General features: G+C 34.9%; 2 protein-coding genes across 4 annotated transcripts in view; one reads left to right on the top strand and one right to left on the bottom strand.

Annotated features, from left to right (window-relative positions):
* Positions 1-361: 361 nt before the first annotated feature.
* On the bottom strand, positions 362-11,320 carry THAP10 (THAP domain containing 10). The gene is made up of 3 exons (XM_063091657.1): positions 10,765-11,320; positions 1,645-1,792; positions 362-1,538 (listed from the first exon to the last, which is right to left on the bottom strand). The coding sequence occupies exons 1-3, from the start codon at positions 11,191-11,193 to the stop codon at positions 1,342-1,344; spliced, it is 774 nt and encodes a 257-aa protein (XP_062947727.1). The 5' UTR covers positions 11,194-11,320; the 3' UTR covers positions 362-1,341.
* A 372-nt stretch (positions 11,321-11,692) lies between these two features.
* LRRC49 (leucine rich repeat containing 49) overlaps positions 11,693-20,225 on the top strand; it is a 150,281-nt gene continuing 141,748 nt past the window's right edge. The window contains exons 1-5 of one of the 3 annotated variants that reach the window (XM_063090578.1): positions 11,693-11,860; positions 12,518-12,574; positions 14,504-14,591; positions 18,885-19,082; positions 19,422-19,524. In XM_063090578.1, coding sequence (XP_062946648.1) covers positions 11,813-11,860; positions 12,518-12,574; positions 14,504-14,591; positions 18,885-19,082; positions 19,422-19,524 — 494 coding nt within the window. In that variant the 5' untranslated portion in view covers positions 11,693-11,812. Of the gene's footprint in view, positions 11,861-12,517; positions 12,586-13,369; positions 13,374-14,503; positions 14,592-18,884; positions 19,083-19,421; positions 19,525-20,225 lie in introns of all 3 variants that reach the window. The other 2 variants (XM_063090580.1, XM_063090579.1) reach the window with 2 other exon arrangements.

Raw genomic sequence — 20,225 nt, 5'->3', positions numbered from 1 at the left:
AATAGGTATATACTGATAGCATTTAGCTTCAGAAGATTTACATGCTTAATTTTAAAACATAATGCTCTTAAAATATAAAAGTCATCTCAAATTCAAGCCAAAGCAATAATAATAATAATAATAATAATAATAATAATAATGCTATATGTTTATACAATTATTGCTCAGGCTCACAACTCCTATTGACTTTATTATTCTCCTCCTTAAAATTAAAATTACACTATTCAAATTAATTCAGCCATGAAATTAGCTTTGGAAGAAAATCACTTTGGTGCATTATTTAAACCTTTGAGGATAAAATGCATGCAAGTTCTTCCAATCGTGTAGAACTAACAAGACATGTAAGGTGTAAAATGGATATTTATTTTTATTATTCTCTATAGAAGATCAGAGTTACAGTAAGTTTCTCAGAAACCATTGTAACAATCTACTTCATGGTACAAAATTTGCTATAGAAATTTTCCTGGTGAATAGCAGATGGGGCAGCTAATTTTTGCTTGCTTATTTCCCAAATGTAGAATCCAATAGAAGGTGTTGATAGAGGAAAAACTGACTCTTGCAATGTGAATATGGTAAAAATGTAACACTTTCTTTCTGCACAATAAGAATATGCAATGGAAATATGGTAAAAATCTAACACTTTCTTTTGCATGGATTTAGTAATTCCAATCTAAATTAATCAAGCTTATGTATTGCAGCAGAAACAGATGCAAATAGATTTCATCAAGGTAATGTATGAAACTCTATCTCTATATTGACTCCCTTCAGAAATTTTCTGTGAAAGCCATAGCTTTACAAGAAATGTTCACAGGGACTGATCCATAAATCTAATTTGTCATACTTGACAAATAGGCAAACAATAAATAAATAATATAGAAAATAAATAGTCAAGGGTGAATGTCCTGGCTTCACTCCTCATCATTTAAAAGGTTTAATAACTTTGCTGTACTCACTGTTTTTGCTCTTTATCTTCAAATTATTTAAAATAGTGACATTCTAACTAGAAAATGTCAAATAAGTCCCTTAGGAGCATTGCTTGAACTAAGCTTAAATATTCAATGCTTAATTCTGAAATGTTGTTGCTATTGTGGTTTTGTTTTACAACCTGATTTCCACCAAAAGGATAAAAAGGGTAAAAAGGTGAAAGGGATAGGAATATTTGTGGGTAGGATTATCTTCGTTATTTTGGCAAGCAGGTACATTTTTGTCTTAGAGATAAACAAATTTTGCTGACACTGGACTGTCAAATTATCTTGGATGGAAAGATTTACAACAAAGAGATAATTATGTGAGTAAAGATTTCAAAATCCAGCACATCAAAGCATTTGATGTTGTGTTATTTTAAAATGTCTCTTCTTTCACCTGCACAGCTATATAAGACAAATCACTCTGTTCACTTGTGATATCCCAGTCTGTATCTGTTTCTGAATCACTGGAGTAAATATCAAAGAGAGAGGAAGTTCTAGACCATAATTCATCTGTCTGAGTAGTTGCGTTACACAGTTGTTTTCCAAACACTTTCACTTTGGCCTGAATACCTGAAAGAGAATAAACACAAGTACCTATGAGTTAGACTTTGCTTTTCATACATCTTTCATATAGAAAAGATCAGTTCAATCAATTAACTGAACAGTCAAAACATACCCACACTACGGTGAGGGGGTCTTTTCAGAGAAATTTGTGTACTTTTATGCACTGGGCCTTCTTCACAGTGAGTAGGTACAGAAGGGACATCATCAGATAGATTATCAACATGGACTTGTTTTTGCATAATTTCATTTTCACATGTAATCTAAAAACATAAATCAGAAGGGAATTACATCAAAGGTAAGTCCACGTTGCAGGGTTACATCTTTCAAAAGTTACAAGTAGTAAAAAAGTATTTAGTATACTATATACTTTTTAAGTTCATGTATTAGTAAGGTTGTAATATGAACCAAGCTGGATCCATAGTCCAAGCTTTTAAAAACTTTGTCATTCTATTCTTTACTACTTATAAATCATAAATTCTGATCAAACAAAAATCTATAAGCTATTGGCTTACCACTCACTATTTTTTTCCATAAATCAACACCTAGAAGAGATACTACTACTAGTATTAAATTATTGGATATCGTAGCAATAGCATTATTCTAGAAAACCTAATTATCAGTCCTTTATGCCTTACGGAGAACTACTTTAATAAGGTAATATGAGTGGCTTTAATACTTTCCTCAGAAAAATTACACTGTGAACTAGAAATTTTGATTTGTAGGGGAAGTAATAAAGGTAAAACGTAGAAAGGAGGAGAATTTAGATACTAGAAGGTAACCTAAGACTGGGTACCTAGAGATTAGATGTGGAAGAGGCCAAGAAAGATAGTCTGGAAAAGGTAAGAGGGCCTGGGGGAAGAGAAAATGATAGAGAAATGAAATAAAAGTGAAAGTGCTTGACAATTTTATCTACAGCCCTAGTAGTAGCAACTGCCTTCAAACCACTGAAAAAATATTTTAGTAGGCATCTTTGGTTGCTGTACCACAGGCTATTAATAATCGAGTTAAAGAAACTTTGTGAAGAAATTTTTGCGCAGAGTCCCTTTGTAACATGAATAATTATACCTAATATTATTGAGGTTTTAAATAAAATTTTAAAGTGTTTATATTTATTTGTATTTATAAAATCATGGCCAGTTTCCAGGGGTTACACCTGTTTATAAGCCAAGTATTATAAAAGTCTAGAATAAGCACATATTTCTTTACCAAAAAAAAGAGATGTGTGCCTTTTAAAATAGAGTCTTAGGAATTTAATCAGGATTTGAAATATAAATTTTGTTCCCTTTATAACAATAATACATTATTTCTTTACGAAAAATTTGCACCACATGGAGAGGTAAAAAGAAACTAAAAATTAGTCATAATCTCACTATCCATAGCTAAACTTTATTTTGATGTATTTTTTATGTATTTTTGATGTATTTTTTTTTAAATGAGGATCATAAATGTTTTATAACCTAGTTTTTCCCCTTAATATATCATGTTTCTATGTTATTAAATATTTTGCATCATAATTTTTATATAGCAATCTATTACACAAATACACTGTTATTTATTAAAACAATCCATATTACTGGAAATATCTGAACATAAATCTTTTGTGTACATATCTGATTTCTTCTTCAGATTAAAAGCTGAGAAGCAGAATTTTCAGGTATGTATTAATCTGCTGGAACATAAGTCAAAAGAAAATATCCAGCATGAGGCAGACAAGTATAAAAGGAAAATGGAAAATATAGAAAAGATCATAAGAAACACAGAGGAAAAGATGAAAAAGTGTAATATATAATATTCATTGTAGTAGAGAAGAAGAATGAGAAAAATGGGGCAAAAGCAATAACTGCAAAAATAACAGCTGAGAATTTATCAAAATGAATAGAAGGCATTAAGATATGGTTTTACAAAAGTACTCTGTGTCCTTTTTATCTATTAAATTAAAAAAAAAAAAAAGGAAACCAAACCTATGCACATTATACTAAAACTGGAAGACAAAGAGAAAAACTTATTAGCAGCTAGGAAAAAAAGATACATTCTCTCCAAAGGATCAACCATAAGATAGAGTAATGCCTAAACCCTTAAGGAATCAGAAAGATTGAAAGTAAAAGAATGGAAAAAGATGAGCTGTGCAAATACTAACCTAAAGAAAGCTAGTGTCACTACATTAGCGCTGTATACCTAATAACACAGCTTCAAAATATACAACACAAAAACTGTTAGAATTAGAAGACTAAATATGTAAATTCAAAATCATACTAGAAGGCCGTAACACACCTCTCTCAGCTATTAATGGAATAAGTAGACAAAAATTCCGTAAGAATATAGGAAATTTAAACAACATGAGTAATAGACATATATGGAACACTGTACCCAAATGCAGAATATTCATCTTAAGTGCATATGGAACATTTAGAAAACTATGTTGAGCCTAATACAAGATTTAACAAATTTCAAAAGATTAAATCAATGTATTATATTTTATCTGGCAACAGTGTAATTGACCTAGAAATCTACTACAAAAATATAACTACAAAATGCCCATGTTTGGAAATTTGAAAATATACTCCTAAATAACCCCTGACAAAAGATAAAACCACAATGATTATTAGGATATTTTACACTAAATAATAATAAAAATGCTCCTTATCTAAAATTTGAGGGACTTAATAAAGCCATGCTTACATGGGAATTTAGTCTTCAATGCACATATTGTATAGAATAATTAATTAGGTTTGATTAATTTAGATTGAAATTATTAACATCATGCCAAAAAGCATTCCACAAAATATCTCTAACATATTCCCATTTCAGGAGTTAGTGTTTCTTCTATCAACACCACCGTACTGAATTCTACATTTGGGAAATAAGCATGTGAAACTTAACTCCCCTATCTACCATTCACCATGAAAGTTCTGAAAATCAATGACTGATTTAACTTCTCAAGAAGTTAAAGAAAGAACAGTAAATAAAAAATTTTAGAGTAGAGGGAAATAAGTAACAAATAATAGAAATAAATGAAAAATAAAAAATAACAGACAGAAGATCAACAGGAAAGTTTATTCTTTGAAAAGACTAATAAAAATTGATTAACATCTGGTGAAGCTGATCAAGAAAAAAAGAATAAAAAAGTAAAAATTAGTACAGGTCATACAGAATTCCAAAAAGTAAAAGATTATCATAAACAATTTTGTGTCAACATATTTGAAAATTTAGATGAAGTGGACAAATTTTTAGAAAAATCGTTTATCAAAATGGATAAATATAGAAACAAAAAACCTCTGAATAGCCCTATCACTATTAAATAAATTGAATTCATCATTAAAAACTTTTCCACAAAGAAAACTCCAGGACTTAATGTCTTTATCAATGAATTATACCAAATATTGATGCCAAATTTATTAGTGAATGTATAATGCCAGTTTATATGAACATTTTCAGAGAATGAAAGAGAACAATCCCAAATTGATCAGCGTAATCTTCATACCAAAACCTGAGAAAGGCATTTCAAGAAAGAAAAACTATAGACCAATTTCATTCATGCACACAGATGCAAAAATCCTAGATATTAGCAAACCAAATTAAGCAACATATAAAAATAATAAAACACCTTGCCCATTGGGTTTATTTTAGCCATGCATGTTTGATTTCATATTTCAAAACCAAGCAATGCAATTCACCACATTAACAGAATAAAATATATGATCGATAATAGATTCAGAAAAATCATTTGATAATTCAACATTCTTTACGATTTAAATCTATAGCAAACTAGAAATAGAAAGGAACATTTGTTTTTATGATAAAGGGGAGCAACAACAACAAAAAAACTATAGCAAAAATCATATCAAATGGGGAAATATTATTATTATTATTTTTTTTAAAATTTTTTTTTTAATTTTATTATGTCGATATACATTGTAGCTGATTATTGCTCCCCATCACCAAAACCTCCCTCCCTTCTCCCTCCCCCCTCCCCCCCAACAATGTCCTTTCTGTTTGCTTGTTGTATCAACTTCAAATAATTGTGGTTGTTATATCTTCTTCCCCCCCCCGTTTGTGTGTGTGTGTGTGTATGTGTGTGTGTGAATTTATATATTAATTTTTAGCTCCCTCCAATAAGTGAGAACATGTGGTATTTCTCTTTCTGTGCCTGACTTGTTTCACTTAATATAATTCTCTCAAGGTCCATCCATGTTGTTGCAAATGGCAGTATTTCATTCGTTTTTATAGCTGAGTAGTATTCCATTGTGTAGATGTACCACATTTTCCGTATCCACTCATCTGATGATGGGCATTTGGGCTGGTTCCAACTCTTGGCTATTGTAAAGAGTGCTGCGATGAACATTGGGGAACAGGTATACCTTCGACTTGATGATTTCCATTCCTCTGGGTATATTCCCAACAGTGGGATGGCTGGGTCGTATGGTAGATCTATTTGCAATTGTTTAAGGAACCTCCATACCATTTTCCATAGAGGCTGCACCATTTTGCAGTCCCACCAACAATGTATGAGAGTTCCTTTTTCTCCGCAGCCTCGCCAGCATTTATCGTTCATAGTCTTTTGGATTTTAGCCATCCTAACTGGGGTTAGATGGTATCTCAATGTGGTTTTGATTTGCATTTCCCGGATGCTGAGTGATGTTGAGCATTTTTTCATATGTCTGTTGGCCATTTGTATATCTTCCTTAGAGAAATGCCTACTTAGCTCTTTTGCCCATTTTTTAATTGGGTTGCTTGTTTTCTTCTTGTAAAGTTGTTTGAGTTCCTTATATATTCTGGATATTAATCCTTTGTCAGATGTATATTTTGCAAATATTTTCTCCCACTCTGTTGGTTGTCTTTTAACTCTTTTAATTGTTTCTTTTGCTGTGCAGAAGCTTTTTAGTTTGATATAATCCCATTTGTTTATTTTTCCTTTGGTTGCCCGTGCTTTTGGGGTCGTATTCATGAAGTCTGTGCCCAGTCCTATTTCCTGAAGTGTTTCTCCTATGTTTTCTTTAAGAAGTTTTATTGTCTCAGGGTGTATATTTAAATCCTTAATCCATTTTGAGTTGATTTTAGTATACGGTGAGAGGTATGGATCTAGTTTCATTCTCCTGCATATCGATATCCAGTTATCCCAGCACCACTTGCTGAAGAGGCAGTCCCTTCAAATGGGGAAATATTAAAGGCTTTCCTTTTACCTCTTCTGTCTCCCACACTGAATGGGAGTCTCAAGCCAGTGCAACAGAAAGAATAAGAAGTAAAAGCATAAACATCAAAAACTCTTTGCAGATGACATGTTTTTGTACATGTAGAAAATTCAAAAGAATCTATAAACTATTGGAATTAATAAGTGAGTTTAACAAGGTTCCTGGATACAAAGTCAATAAAAATCAATTTATCAGCATATATTTATAGACTACAAAATTTAAAATATCATTTACAGTAGCAGAATCAAATGGCTATAAATAAATTTAATGAAAGATATATAATACTTCTACATAGAATGCCATAAAATGTTTTTAAGAGAAATTTGAAAACCCAAATAAATAGAAGGATATGTTCACGGCCTGGAAGAATCAATATTGCAATATGCCATTCTCCCCACATTTATTTATAAATACAATGCAGTCCCAATCAAATCACAGTAGGTAATTTGTGGAAATTGATGAACCAATTTAAAAATGTATATGGAAATTTAAAGAGCACGGAATAGCCAAGATATTCATGAACATGAATGAGGTAAGAGGAATTAATCAATTGGATATTAATTCTTAATATAAGCTACAGTAATTAAGACAGTGTGATAATGATGTAAGGATAAAAGAAACAATACAATATGTGGAAACAGACCTATGCATATCCGGACACTTGATTTATGACAAAGTTGACACCATAGGGCAATGGGAAAAGATGAAATTTAAATTCTACATTACACAATACACAAAAATCAATTCTGAATGGTTAGAGATCTGAATGTAAAAAGTAAATGCAGCAAAGGTTATAGAAAACAGCACAGTAGAATGTTTTAAGCTTTAAAAGATTGGTTAATTGGACTACATCAGAATTAAGAACTTCAGTACATCAAAAGACACTGTTAAGAGTGAAAAGGCAAGCCAGAGTGGGAGAAGATATTTAAAACATTTAACTGTCAAAGGACCTGAAGGTAGAATTTATTAAGAATTCTAAATCAACAAGAAAGACAATCTACCAGAAAAATGGGCTAGACCTAAACAGGAATATTACCAAAGAGGCTAGCCACATATCCAATTAGCATTTGAAAAGGTGTGTCCTTACTAAATTCATTAGAAATCAGGAATGAAAAGTAAACCCACTACTACATACCTTGCAAATGGACTTAAGTGTGAAAGACTAGCAATTCCATGTGAAGGCAAGAAGGTGGAAAGATGTAATCTCTCATACTGCTGGTAGAAGTGTAAACTGGTACAACTACTTTAGAAAACTATTTGGTAGTATCTACTAAAGTTTAATAGAATACTATGACCCAGCAATTCCAAGTATATTCCATCAGAAATGTGTGCACATGTGAAACAAAAGACATGTATAAGAATGTTTATAGCAATATTACTTATAGCAGCCCCAAACCAGTAACAACTCAAACATTAAACAACAGTAAACAAGTAAACAAATTTTGTTATATTCATACCATAGAATACTATATAAGGAAAAAAACTACTGTTATATGCAACGATATGGATGAATCTCACAAAAGAAGCCAGTCACAAAATATGCCTACAGTGTGATTCCATTTATATGAAATCCAAAAAAAGAAAGAGCAAACTTGGTTACTATTGAGGAGAGGAGAGGGGCTGAGGACAGGTGATATAGGTACTCCTGGGGTGCTAGCAATGTTCTACTTCTTTGACTTGGGTTGTAGTTACACACGCTCAGTTTGTGGTACTTATACACTTAAGATTCATTCACTTTTCTGTGTATTTGCTATGCTTCAATTAAACAGTTTAACAAATTCAGTTGGATTTTCTAAAAAAGGATACAAAATTAATAGCTAAGGAAAAATAATCATAGCTTGATGAGGCAAAATATCAGTGTATAATACTCCTTAGAGCTCCTTTCTTTCCTTGGAGGTGGCCTCATCTTTTCTCAAGCTCCTTAAAGGCAGGGAACATTCATCCTTATATTTATCTATATATAGCACCAGGTACCCAGAACAGTGTCTGTAAGAGCTCCTCAATAAATGTTGTAGAATGACTGGGAATTTGATTTTTAGTCAGTTGGTCCTGGGATTGGGAAGAAAAACATTGAGTGGGGGAAGGAATCAGAGGCGGCACAAGCAAACTTTCTTAGTGATGTTATAGTGTTCTCTATCCAGACCAGGCTAACCATTTATTGCTATTAACTTGAAATAAACTTTTTAACCTGATATACTTTTAAAGTGAGTATTATAAGAACCTATACATAATGTATTGTTAGAAATGTTGGTTGGATATATCTACTAATTGGAAAATAGACTTTGTATCTATTCTGGATCTGTTTCTCAATGTTTAGTCTTTGTATTATAAAACCTTTGGTTATTTCACTAATCTGGTTTTTCTTCCCACAATTTTTCATTAGGTGGTATAATTATGGGGAACAAAAATGGTGTAAGGGGGCATGTGTGGCACATGTTTAGTATTTGTCTCTCTTAATACATATTTACATTTATCTATATATGGATGTACATTTATATTCGTATGTTTGGGCAAAGTTTGGATAGGTAGTGATGGTGGATAGAAGGTTAACAGAAAGGGCAGATGTCTTAGTTATATAGTACAGTCAGAAGGGAAACTGGCAGAGAATTGAAAATTCTAGTATAACACACAAAAATTGTTCTCCTAGTCACGTAAATATTCCACAAATATTTATCGAATTCTTTAAGTTTGCAAAATATTGTTCTGGGCAATACAATGGTGAAGAAATCAGATGTAACCCCTGCTCTCATGGAGCTTACACTCTAACATGAGAAACAAATATTAAGCAAACTACACAGTTATTTCATGACAATTGTAATGAATGCTATTGCCGGACCTGCTATTGAAGCATATGGATTACATGAAGAATGAGAGTATGTAACCAGGGGATCAAGAGGAAAGTTGTTTGAGCTGACTTTTAAAGGAAAAAGACTTAATTGATGACGATGGAGAATGGGAGGGGCATAATTCCAGGGTATAATGTTGAACAACTGAGCAAAGTCTTGCTGGTAGGAAGGAATACTGTAGGTTCAAGAACTGAAAAGGTCGGCAAACTAGTGCAAAGAGAACAACTCTTTTGCAGAAAGAGTATTGGTCTGGGAAATGGACCTAGAGAGTAAGGACCACAAGCCCTTGAGGAAATTACTAACCTGAATGGACTTCCTCATGCATAAACTGTGGTTTTGGACTGGATGAGCACTAAGTTTTCCTTCAACTCTAAAATTCTATGAATACGTCTGTATATTCAAAGCCAAAATGTCAGTTACAGATCACGTGATTTCTTGGTGAACTTTTCCCATCTCTAAAAATGAACACTTTTAAGATACAATGATGAGCCATAATTTAATCTATGTATTGGTGATAGGACTGAAGTTTGATTATCTCAAAGAAGGCTCGAAAGTCTTAAGGTGGAAAGTGGGGAAGGTAGTAGTAACCAGAAGCAAAATAAGGGTAATCAATGTTTATAAGGACTAGAAAAGTAGACAAAAGAGGACACAATGGGGAAATTCAGCTCACCAGAAACACTTAACTTAATGGCAGCTAATATCAGTCAAAAAGAAGCTTAGGGTGGAATGGGATTGTTTACCAGCAAGGCCCATCTTCACCAGTAGCTCCGCATCTCCTTCCCCCATCATTTTTGACAAGTATAATTGACCTTCCTCAAGCGTGTGTAAAAAGTGTTATGCAAACAAGTTTCAAGCATTCCTAATCCTTGAGATTTGCTCAAATGAAACCCTTTATATTTAAAAACTCTGGAGCGACAAGTGAAGGCAACTCTATACTCTGAAGGACAAAACTGTGTATGTGCGTTTGGGGGGAGGAGCAGGTAGAACTAACTGGGTCGCTTAATTCCAAAGTGTTAATGCTAAAAGGAACCTTGGAGTAGCCTTTAAAGCACACTCCCAACTTTACAGATGAGAAAACAGAAACCTTCGAGATGAGGTGCCTTTCCCTTTCCCAAGGTGACACTAAGTGGAGGAGCCTAGCCACAGTCCGGGGGGGTCCTTCCATGACCCTCGGTGGTCTCTCAGGTCTCTCTTTACCTGTGAAGCCGCAGTCCTCTTCCCGGCCCGGAGGCGTGTACAGGAGGCCAGACCCGGGGCAGCCTCAGAATGCCCGGTTGCGTGCAGCTCTCCTCCCATTTCGAGGCCTCCCGCTTGGTCTCCCTCTTCTCCCCGCTTAGGTGCTGGGGCGGGCACCGGGTGCAGGGTAGGCACAGCGCCCGCCACGAGCTTCAGGCGCTGGGAAAAGCGCAAGTTCTTCTGCATAACCGAAGAGACGTCAAAACAGGCCGGTGCGAAGTGGTCAGAGCAGATGACGGAGCGGTCATTGCCGCCGTACCAGTCAGCGCGGCAGCCCCGCACGAAGCGATCCCACAGTAGCCGCACGGCCCGATCCTTGGGGAAGCGGAACAGCGACTTCCCAGATTTGGTGGTGTTGCCGCAGTGGGCGGCCACGCAGCGGGCCGGCATGGCTGCCGCCTTGGGTGCGGCGGAGTCGGGCTCCCCGCCCTGCGCACGCGGGCACGCTGCTCGCGGCGGCCTCGGCCAGGCGCGTCATTCTTTCACCTGTCGACTCCGGGTCCGGCCTGTTTCCTTCCCTACCTCTGGTCGCCGGAAGTGTTGAACTGAATGGGAGGGCTCTTTGATAGCTTCCTCCTCCTCCTCCTCCTCCTCCTTGCAATCCGCCGCCGCGAGCAAGTGGACTCAGGCAGAGGGATACAAATTTCGCGCGGGCCGCGCTGAAGTGGACCGTAAAGAGGAACGGACCGGAAGTGGTGGTTGTCATAGCCACCAATGTGGCCAGCCTCTTCCTCATCTTATCTTCCTCCCAATACTCCCGCTCGGTTTTTATGAAGCCGTGAGAATAGAACGAGGAAGTGCTGACGCATTGGGACCCCACAAATAAAACCAGAGGTTACAACGACTATGTTGGCCGGTCAATTTGGGAGAGGACCAGACCGGAAATGGAAGTTTCCATGGTAACCCCTGAGCAGGTTGCCTGGGAGATGACCTCTTTTGATCTCTTTGAATCTCTGCTGTAGCGTCACCTCCAAGGCACATCTAAACAGATCCTGGACTGTCTCCTGCCATGATTCCCGGGAAATACCGATCTATTTCTGGCCGGGCTGCGAACAACGTAGGTTGGCCTCCTGCTTTCTTTTTCTTTCCATTGGCATCGTCTTTGACTGGCGTCTTTGTCCTAGGTGATGGGCTGTATTTTGGGGACCGGACCGCTGGGTCTACTCAAGCTATTGTTTGATAGAGCCTTGAGGTTCATGGGCTGGAGCAAAGAACCTGGAGAGTATTTAATATCGTATGATGGGTTTTCAATGTCCTGTCCAGGATCTGGGCTCCCCAGAAGGTGGAGCTGGTCTACTGTGAAAGGCTCAGGTTCATTTAAATTCCTTTAACCAGTCAATTACTTTTCTTCTTTTTTTAATTTTTAATTGAGAAAGTAATTTATCATTAGACCCTCTCACCTCCTTCGCCTGTCTCATTGAGATGGTTATTTAGACCTGCAATGGCAAATGTAGAAAGCCTCAAGTACTAAGTATACAGGGTCAAGTTGCCGCCGACATTTTGGAAAATAAATCAGTGAAATCTTTTAATTCTTAGATACCATTTTATTGTTTTCAGAAAATTTTTAGAACATATTCATTTACTAGACACAAACAAAAATAGAGCATTCTGTTCCATTCTAATTTTTTGTTGTATTTTTGTGATTTGGGGGGAGTGTGTGTGTATGTGTATTTAAGTGAAGAGCAAATTTTATGGTTTAATTTTTACATTTCAGGTGAACTGTGGGCTTCATCTGGTTATTCAAACATCATCACTTCCTGAAAAAAGCAAAGTAAGATTTAAGCATATTAGTATTTAAATTGAAGATAAATTGTTTTATATTCTATACAAATAGCAGCATGATTTAAAGAGTATGTTTTGGACTGAGAATTTTAGATTATTTACTTTGTTCTCCAATTTAAAGCTAATTTTTATTTTCTGGAAAAATAAAACCAAAATTAGCCCTCTTTAAAAAACTTAATGTTACTTGATTATAAGAAATTTTTTGATATTTAGACATTTCTGAAATTAGGATCCTTTTTTAAATTGATGGCATGTCATAGTTTTATTGGGGAAGTTTTTTCTTTCTTAGTGGATAAAGTAATGGTATGTCTTACTACTGATGGCATCTTTGAATTAAACATGATAATTAGGAGGTCATATCTACATATTCCATTTAAAATCAGGAAAGAAAAAATAGGTTTAGCAGTGGAAATATGTTAGGCTTAATGTTATTTAGAAGTTAAGATATGAATGTAAGATTCTTTTTTCCCCAGACTATTTGCCCATGATATTTCTGGCATTTTCAGAATTTCTGGCTTTTGATTTGATTTTTGAGATTTTGAGATAAATATGTTTTTCTTCCCCTTCTTGTCTTACCTCAGTATTCAGACCTACTCACCCACCTCCCACACAACTGTCTCAAGACACAACATGATTTCTCCTCCTTTGACTGAGTTGAACATTTCCAACCATCACAATTTAGTTGTTTCCTAAAAAGTTGTTAAATAGATGTCACTGGACGAACTCTAAAGTGCAGAGCATAGTTTACAGATAACAGCATGAGGCGGGTAAGAAAGGGCAGGAGGAAAGTGGTTGGAAGGACACCATTAGTCAAGCAACAGCTGTTGATTACGTTACGTACATATACGAAAACTGTCAACACTTGGAAAATAGACCATTTGATCATCTCGAAATAAACAGTGGTTAGCTAGATTAATTGGAAATATTCTTTGTTATAATTGAACATAATAGATTTCCTCCAAAGGTTTCCTAATTGTTTTTACTGAACAAACCCTACCCTACTATTATATTGTTTATAGGAACTATATAACTTGTCCAAATTCTTTCTAAACCATTTAGTTTCTCTTGTATGGACATATGTTTTAAGAAAACACCTTTAGCTTATTTAAATTATAAGGATATAATTATGCAAAGGCTAATATAATGTTTATAGTATGGACAAATGAGAAACATCATAATTCTTTTAAAACATAATATTTAGGACTTTTGTGGCTAATTATAAGAGATTGTCTTGGTTTTGTTTTTCTCAGTCTTCCTACCAGAAAGGTTTAAATATACAATTTTATTATGTTATAATTGGACATTTAAAGGAATTCTAATGACCAACACATAGTGATTTTTTAAACACTATTTAGTTTTTATTGTGTGCTTTTTTTTTTTTTTTGAGCAAATGACTTTTTTAATCAAATTTGTGATAAGGGATTGCAAGTGCCTCAGGTTAGAGCATGCTCTTTCATCTGACCTCATGAAATTGATTCTGATTTTGTATGTGGTAAAATACATATAACATAAAATTTACCAATTAAACCATTTTAAAGCGTACAATTCAGTGGCGTTAAGTACATTCACCATGTTGTGCAGCTGTCACCTCTATCTAATCCCAGAACTTTTTCATCACTCCAAATGGAATCCCCATCTTCATTCAGGAGTTGCTCCCCATTCCTCCCTTCCCCCAAGCCCTTGGGAGCCACAAATGTGCTTTCTGTCTCTATAGATTTGCCTGTTGTGGATATTTCATGTAAATGGAATCATATAATATGTTGCCTTTTGTGTCTGGTTTCTTTCACTTAATGTGATGTTTTCAAGCTTTGTTCATGTTGTAGCATGTATCAATTATTGAATATTATTTTATAATTATCTTCATTACTTACTTCTAAATTCTTCTCCAAATGCTTTTTTCTTAAATAATATTTTTCAGGTTGAATTCAAGCTAAATAAAGAAACACCAACATTCCCTGGAAGACTCTTGCAACATGACCTTGAAAGAAACTACTCAAGTAGGCAAGGTATTACCAGTGAGTAGAGATCAGATATGGTTCATCTTCTTTATACAATATTAATTGTTTCATAATGTTGGATTACTAGATCCAAATAAACTTGAATTAAAAATTAAATGTTCATTGGTTACCAAATTGGTTTGGTATTTGTTTAAATCAGAATTGTTTTTTTTCTCATAGCATAGTAGATTATTTTCAATACAGAAAAAACTATTGTTATTTTAGTTTGAGGGTGAGCTATACACTAGAGAAATGGAAAAGAATGTTCCAAATACTGGATTAGAACTAGGAAAAATGGGTAATAAGTGACTAAGAGTATGAGAACACAAATCTTTAGGAAATAAGGAAACAATGGAAAGAAGGGAAAGTTAGGAGTAGAAAAGAATCTCTCATATTATTTCATATAATTATAGATATTTTATATTACAGACCTTAAATTTTGGTGTGTATCACTTGGGATAATGCAGATTCTTAGCATTCACCCTCCATCTTCCCCATTCTGATTTTGTAGGTCTTGGGTGAGTTTTAGAAATGTGCATTTCGATAATGCCATAAATGATCCTGATGGATGTGGTTTGTGGACTACCCTTTGACAAATACTGCCTTATATGATCTGATTAAATTTCTAAAATATATTTTTCAAATTAAGGAAAATTTTTCCTTAGAACATTTTGGTCTTAGTTGGTTGCTAAGCTAAAACTGTTAGCTCTCTGTAATGTCCTAGACTTAAACACTAAAAAATCCTTGCATGTAGTACTGCCCCTACCTCTTAGGGATTTGTATAAGAGGGCTGATCAGCATAGACTTCTCTAGATTGTTCATCTCATTACTATGTGAACATATGGTGATTTTGAATATTGATTTTTGTTTTGTTACTTCTGAGCCCTTCTCTTGGGCCCATCTAATCGGACATGTCTTTGGTCCTTGGCCAACTGCTAGACATGATATCATCCTAACTGCAGTTCCACAGTGTAGGAAGCATCTGTCTTGCCTTCTTTGGTTCAGTTCAGTACATATTTATAGAGTGTGTACTATGTGCCAGGCACTGTTTTAGGCACAGAACTGTAGATTTGAACCTGGAAATTCTCAACTAGGGTTTTTTATGTTTGCATTGTGAATTTCCTTCACATTTTGGATAAGATGAGGGTACTTTAAAAAAATTGTGGAAAAATTGAATTAGAAGCTAATATGAATCTTTCCATGAACTTTTCGAAGTACCTTCATAATACCTTAATTTTTTTCTCCTTCCTAAATCATGAATCAAACTTAAATACTTTCCCCAGGCTTTTCTTGAGTTAGAGTAGGGAGTTGGCACACAAATTTTTGGATGGCTGGCCAGGTAAATTTATTTAAGTGGTAAAGTGTTACTAGATATTTACTAATGAGGAGACAGTATAGATGCATTGAACCTGAGATGAATAAAGTCTTATATGTAAGTAATGACCTGAGAGATGAATAAAGTCTTATACGTAAGTAATGACCCACATGATACAAATTAACCTAATCGATCTTTCATTAAAAGATTTTATTTAAAATCAATCTCTGTGAAAACATGCTCATTTGATATGTCTTAAATATGTATCTGGTTATTTCCAGTGTGCCTCTGCCATAATTCCAGGCAGTTTCATGCAAACAAGACCATACAACTTAAAGCTATTTTCTTGACTTTTTATTCAACTTTCTATCTCCAAGGGCACAGAATTCTGGAAAAAATAAGTAGTACTTTGTCAGGAAAAGTTTGGGGACCTCTATTGAATAAACTGCATTCTCATACTCAATCATTATAATTAATTTCACCCCCTTTCTTATTTTTCAAAATTAATCAAACATTGTCAGCACAAATTACAAACAGTATGTTCAGTCAAAAGTAAAGAAAGTTAATGTTTTATTTAAACTGGCTAGTCTAAAACTTGGTGTGTGATTTCTTTTAGGCTTTTTGGAATATTGTCAGGAGTTAACCACTGTATCCTTGAGGTTTTGTAAGAGCCAGATATTCCGGGGACTACTATACAGTAAAATCTCATTTAACCTGACCTTAATTGATTTAATCCCTTAATTAATAATTTTAAAATGTAAATGTGTATGTAGAGAGGAAGAGGCACTGCTTGACTCTTAAGCTCATGATAAATCACTAGAAAATTTAGAATCTGGATTTTGGTTACCAAAACAATCTCAAAGATAAGGCTGAATGGACACACATATATGGTCTTATACTATTCCATCCATCCATCCACTCATCTGTCTATCCGCCCACATATCTGTTCATCCATTCACCCATGCATCCATCTACCCATCCATCCATACATCTGTCCACCCATCCATCCATCCGTGTATCTAGGGTGCAGTGCAGTGAACATTCTTACCAAATGTGAATCACTATGCCTCTTAACACTTTGAGATGCTACCTATGAAAGAATTTCTTCAGCATTTTTGTATTAAAACGCAAGAATTTCTAATTTTCCTTTTAAAAAGAAATAACACATACAACATAGATTTCCCATTAAGTCTTAGTAAACTGAAAAAACAGTTAATTTATCTACCAGTTGCCTGCTGAATTTAGATTCTACCAAGAGTATATAGAAGGTAAAAGGAGTTTCATTTCTCAAGGAGCTTATACATTTAATTGGGAAGACAAAGGCTACATATCTGGTCAGTTAAATAGTGATATAAGAAATAAACAATAAAATTAAAATAGTGATGCAGTTTATATGTGAGTGTTTATATATTCACGTGTGTATGTTTTAATCTCAGATTCCTCTGGTTCCCAGTCATTTAGAGGATCTTGTTTGTGGAGTTTAAGGCCTCTCTACATAATCATTCTTGTCTCTTTCTATTTATTGTAAGGTGGATATCACAGTGATAGTAATAGTAAGCTCATCATGCCGATAGCTATTATGACTTCTGTGTATAACAAGAGTGAAGAGTGTGGAGATATAATTCTTTTATTTGCTGAGTGTAAGTGAAATTATCTCTTTGATTATTGTCTTTATATCCCAAGTCTTATAAAGTTTAAATCTGCTGCCTAAATTGAGGATTGGCTTGACGCCTTAACGAAATAATTCAAAAAACCTAACTCTAATGCTAACAAGGGATATCGAGGTTGTCGATTATTTAGGGTCTTTCCTTTATCGTCTTTGGCTGACCAGTTAATCTTTAATCAGTTAATCCTTAGATTTCAGTTAATACTTAGACTAGTTTTTGTTTTAGTTTTGCTTTTTTAGCCATCTGACTTTTGATTTCCAAATCGATTTATCGAATCATGGTTGCCTGGGTATCCTGCTAGCAGGTGGTCATATCATAAAATCAGTTCATTGGTGGACATGATATCAGTTCTGAATGCTTATACTCTAGAACATCATTACTAGTTGTCTTGATATTTCATGATATTCAGAAATGTGGGATGTGAGCATTGGCTATTTTGTTCAAGAAGCTAGGTGTGAGATACTTTGGTTTATACCTTGCAGACCTGAAGAAGGTAGCAGATACCATTGCTTTACAGCTTTTTAAATATGATCTGTATGGAACTCAATTTTAAGTTGTTATCGTACTATCTGATAGCCTCCTGAAGACTACGTTAGCTTCCTCAATTTCGTTTTCATGTTTTCAATTTATTGGTTAGTTTAAGCAACAGAATTCTGTGGTAACCTCAGGTTCTATTTTACTGCTTATTTCTCCCTTCAAGCACTTCAACATCAATTGCTGCTTTCAGTAGATTTTCTCTACAGAGGAAAATACGGTAGATTTCCTCTGGTATTCAAACTGTCACCTTTGACTCATTACTCAAATCCTACCTCATTTCTGGAACTTCCCATCATTTCTTCTTGATCGTTCTACATTATTCTAGTTCCTTAGAATATATCTTAATATTCATCTCCCCAACCTATCTGTACCCATCTTCATTAAGTGATAAATAACCAGATACACTTATGTGCAAATATACAAGTATAATAGGTATTCTTTTTTATTCTATGTTTTGTGCATGTTGTCCTTTTCAGTTTATTAATTTCATATGTGTTTACTTATTAGATTAAAAACTACTTAATGGCAAGGACACTACCTAACCAACAGCCTATAAACCTCATAGGGTTGTCATATGCCCTATAGACCCTAACCACAAGTGTACCAGAGTTGTTGACATTCACTTTGGTATCTTTGCAATGTTCTCTACTAATGGTAGTTGGCCTGCAAAGAAAAAGTGGTGATGTGAGGTTTACATCTGCTATCCAAAACTACTTCTGTGTATTTCCTATAGCAAAGTCATGTATTACGTAGTTTTGTGATAAACTTTTTGATATTTTGAAGGAGATGGAAGAGTAATAAGCCCTTCGCCTCGTAATAAATCATCATGCATCTCATCCACAACAAACGTGACAGAACTATGTGGGCTGGAAATGAAAACTGCCACGAGCTCCTTATCAGCATTTGGAGATTCTTCCATTCAGACACCTTCCAAGTCCAGAATCCGGCAGGGCTGTCATAGTGCTGGCCCAAATGTATCTGGTAATGAGGGACTATCATCTCAGTTACAGAGAGTTAAAATTTAGTATTAGGAGTCAGGATTATAAATGGTTAAAGAGCATTAGAGTAGTTCTGTACCCCCAACCAATTTGTAAGGCAAGGGAAAAATTATTTGGCATACATGGAACACATAGTTTAGGTTTGAGGAGGAGAGAAGCAAGCTCAAATTTAGTAATTAATTTCAAATATAGAGAGCTATGGAAATATACTTTCTAGAAAAGGTATTTGTAGGTGCCAGAGTTCTCCAAATATAAGGTGACTTTACTTTTAAGATTTTAAAGGTTTTTCTTAATCAAGTAATTTGTGTATCATTTTCAATAGGTGATCATATTAATTTGGTGAGCTCATCAATGCCATCATTTCCTATTCTCCAACGTTCTTCTGAAGAGAAAATTCTTTACTCAGACAGGTTGACCTTAGAAAGGTGAGGACAACTTATTTTATTTTCTTTTTTGGATTAGGTAATATGCAGACATGGTACAAGATTTGAAAGATGTGCAAGTCTCCCTCTCTCTTCCTATTCCCCAGCTAGCCAGTCCTGGGTACAATCTCTTTTTGCCAATTTTTTTTGTTTATCCTCCCAGAGGTATGGTGAGGAATTTTATATCTATATAATGTAAAAGAGCTTGACTATATTCCAAAAGAATACCATAGCAATTCTAAAATATGACATTGATGAAAAAGGATTTTAAGATAGAAAAAATTTTGCAATGTAGTCCTCACATGGACTAACTAGGGCCTGTCCAGTCTACTTCCCTGTTAGCTCACTGGCCTCGTTTCTTCATACACTCCCCTTTACTCACTCTGCTCCATCCATACCTGCCTCCTCACTGTTCCTTGAACACCAAGTATGCTTATACCTCAGGGCTTTTGTGCTTGCTGTTCTCTCTTCCTGGAATGTTGTTCCTCCACATATCTGTAGGCTCACTCTGTTACATCCTTTAGATCTTTCCTCAATCGTCATCATCTCAAGGATGACTTTCTCTGGCCATCCTCTACAGAATTGCAACCCCCTCCACCCTGACAGTCCCCAGCCTCCTTCTCTGTTTTGTTTTTCTTCTTAGCATTTATCACCCTCTAACATATTAACTATTTACTTATGTTTATTGTCTGTCTCCTCCTACC

This window comes from Cynocephalus volans, chromosome 3 (assembly GCF_027409185.1).
Source record: "Cynocephalus volans isolate mCynVol1 chromosome 3, mCynVol1.pri, whole genome shotgun sequence".
NCBI lineage: Eukaryota > Metazoa > Chordata > Mammalia > Dermoptera > Cynocephalidae > Cynocephalus > Cynocephalus volans.
Note: the sequence above shows the minus strand (reverse complement) of the source record. Positions and strands in the feature narration are given on the sequence as shown.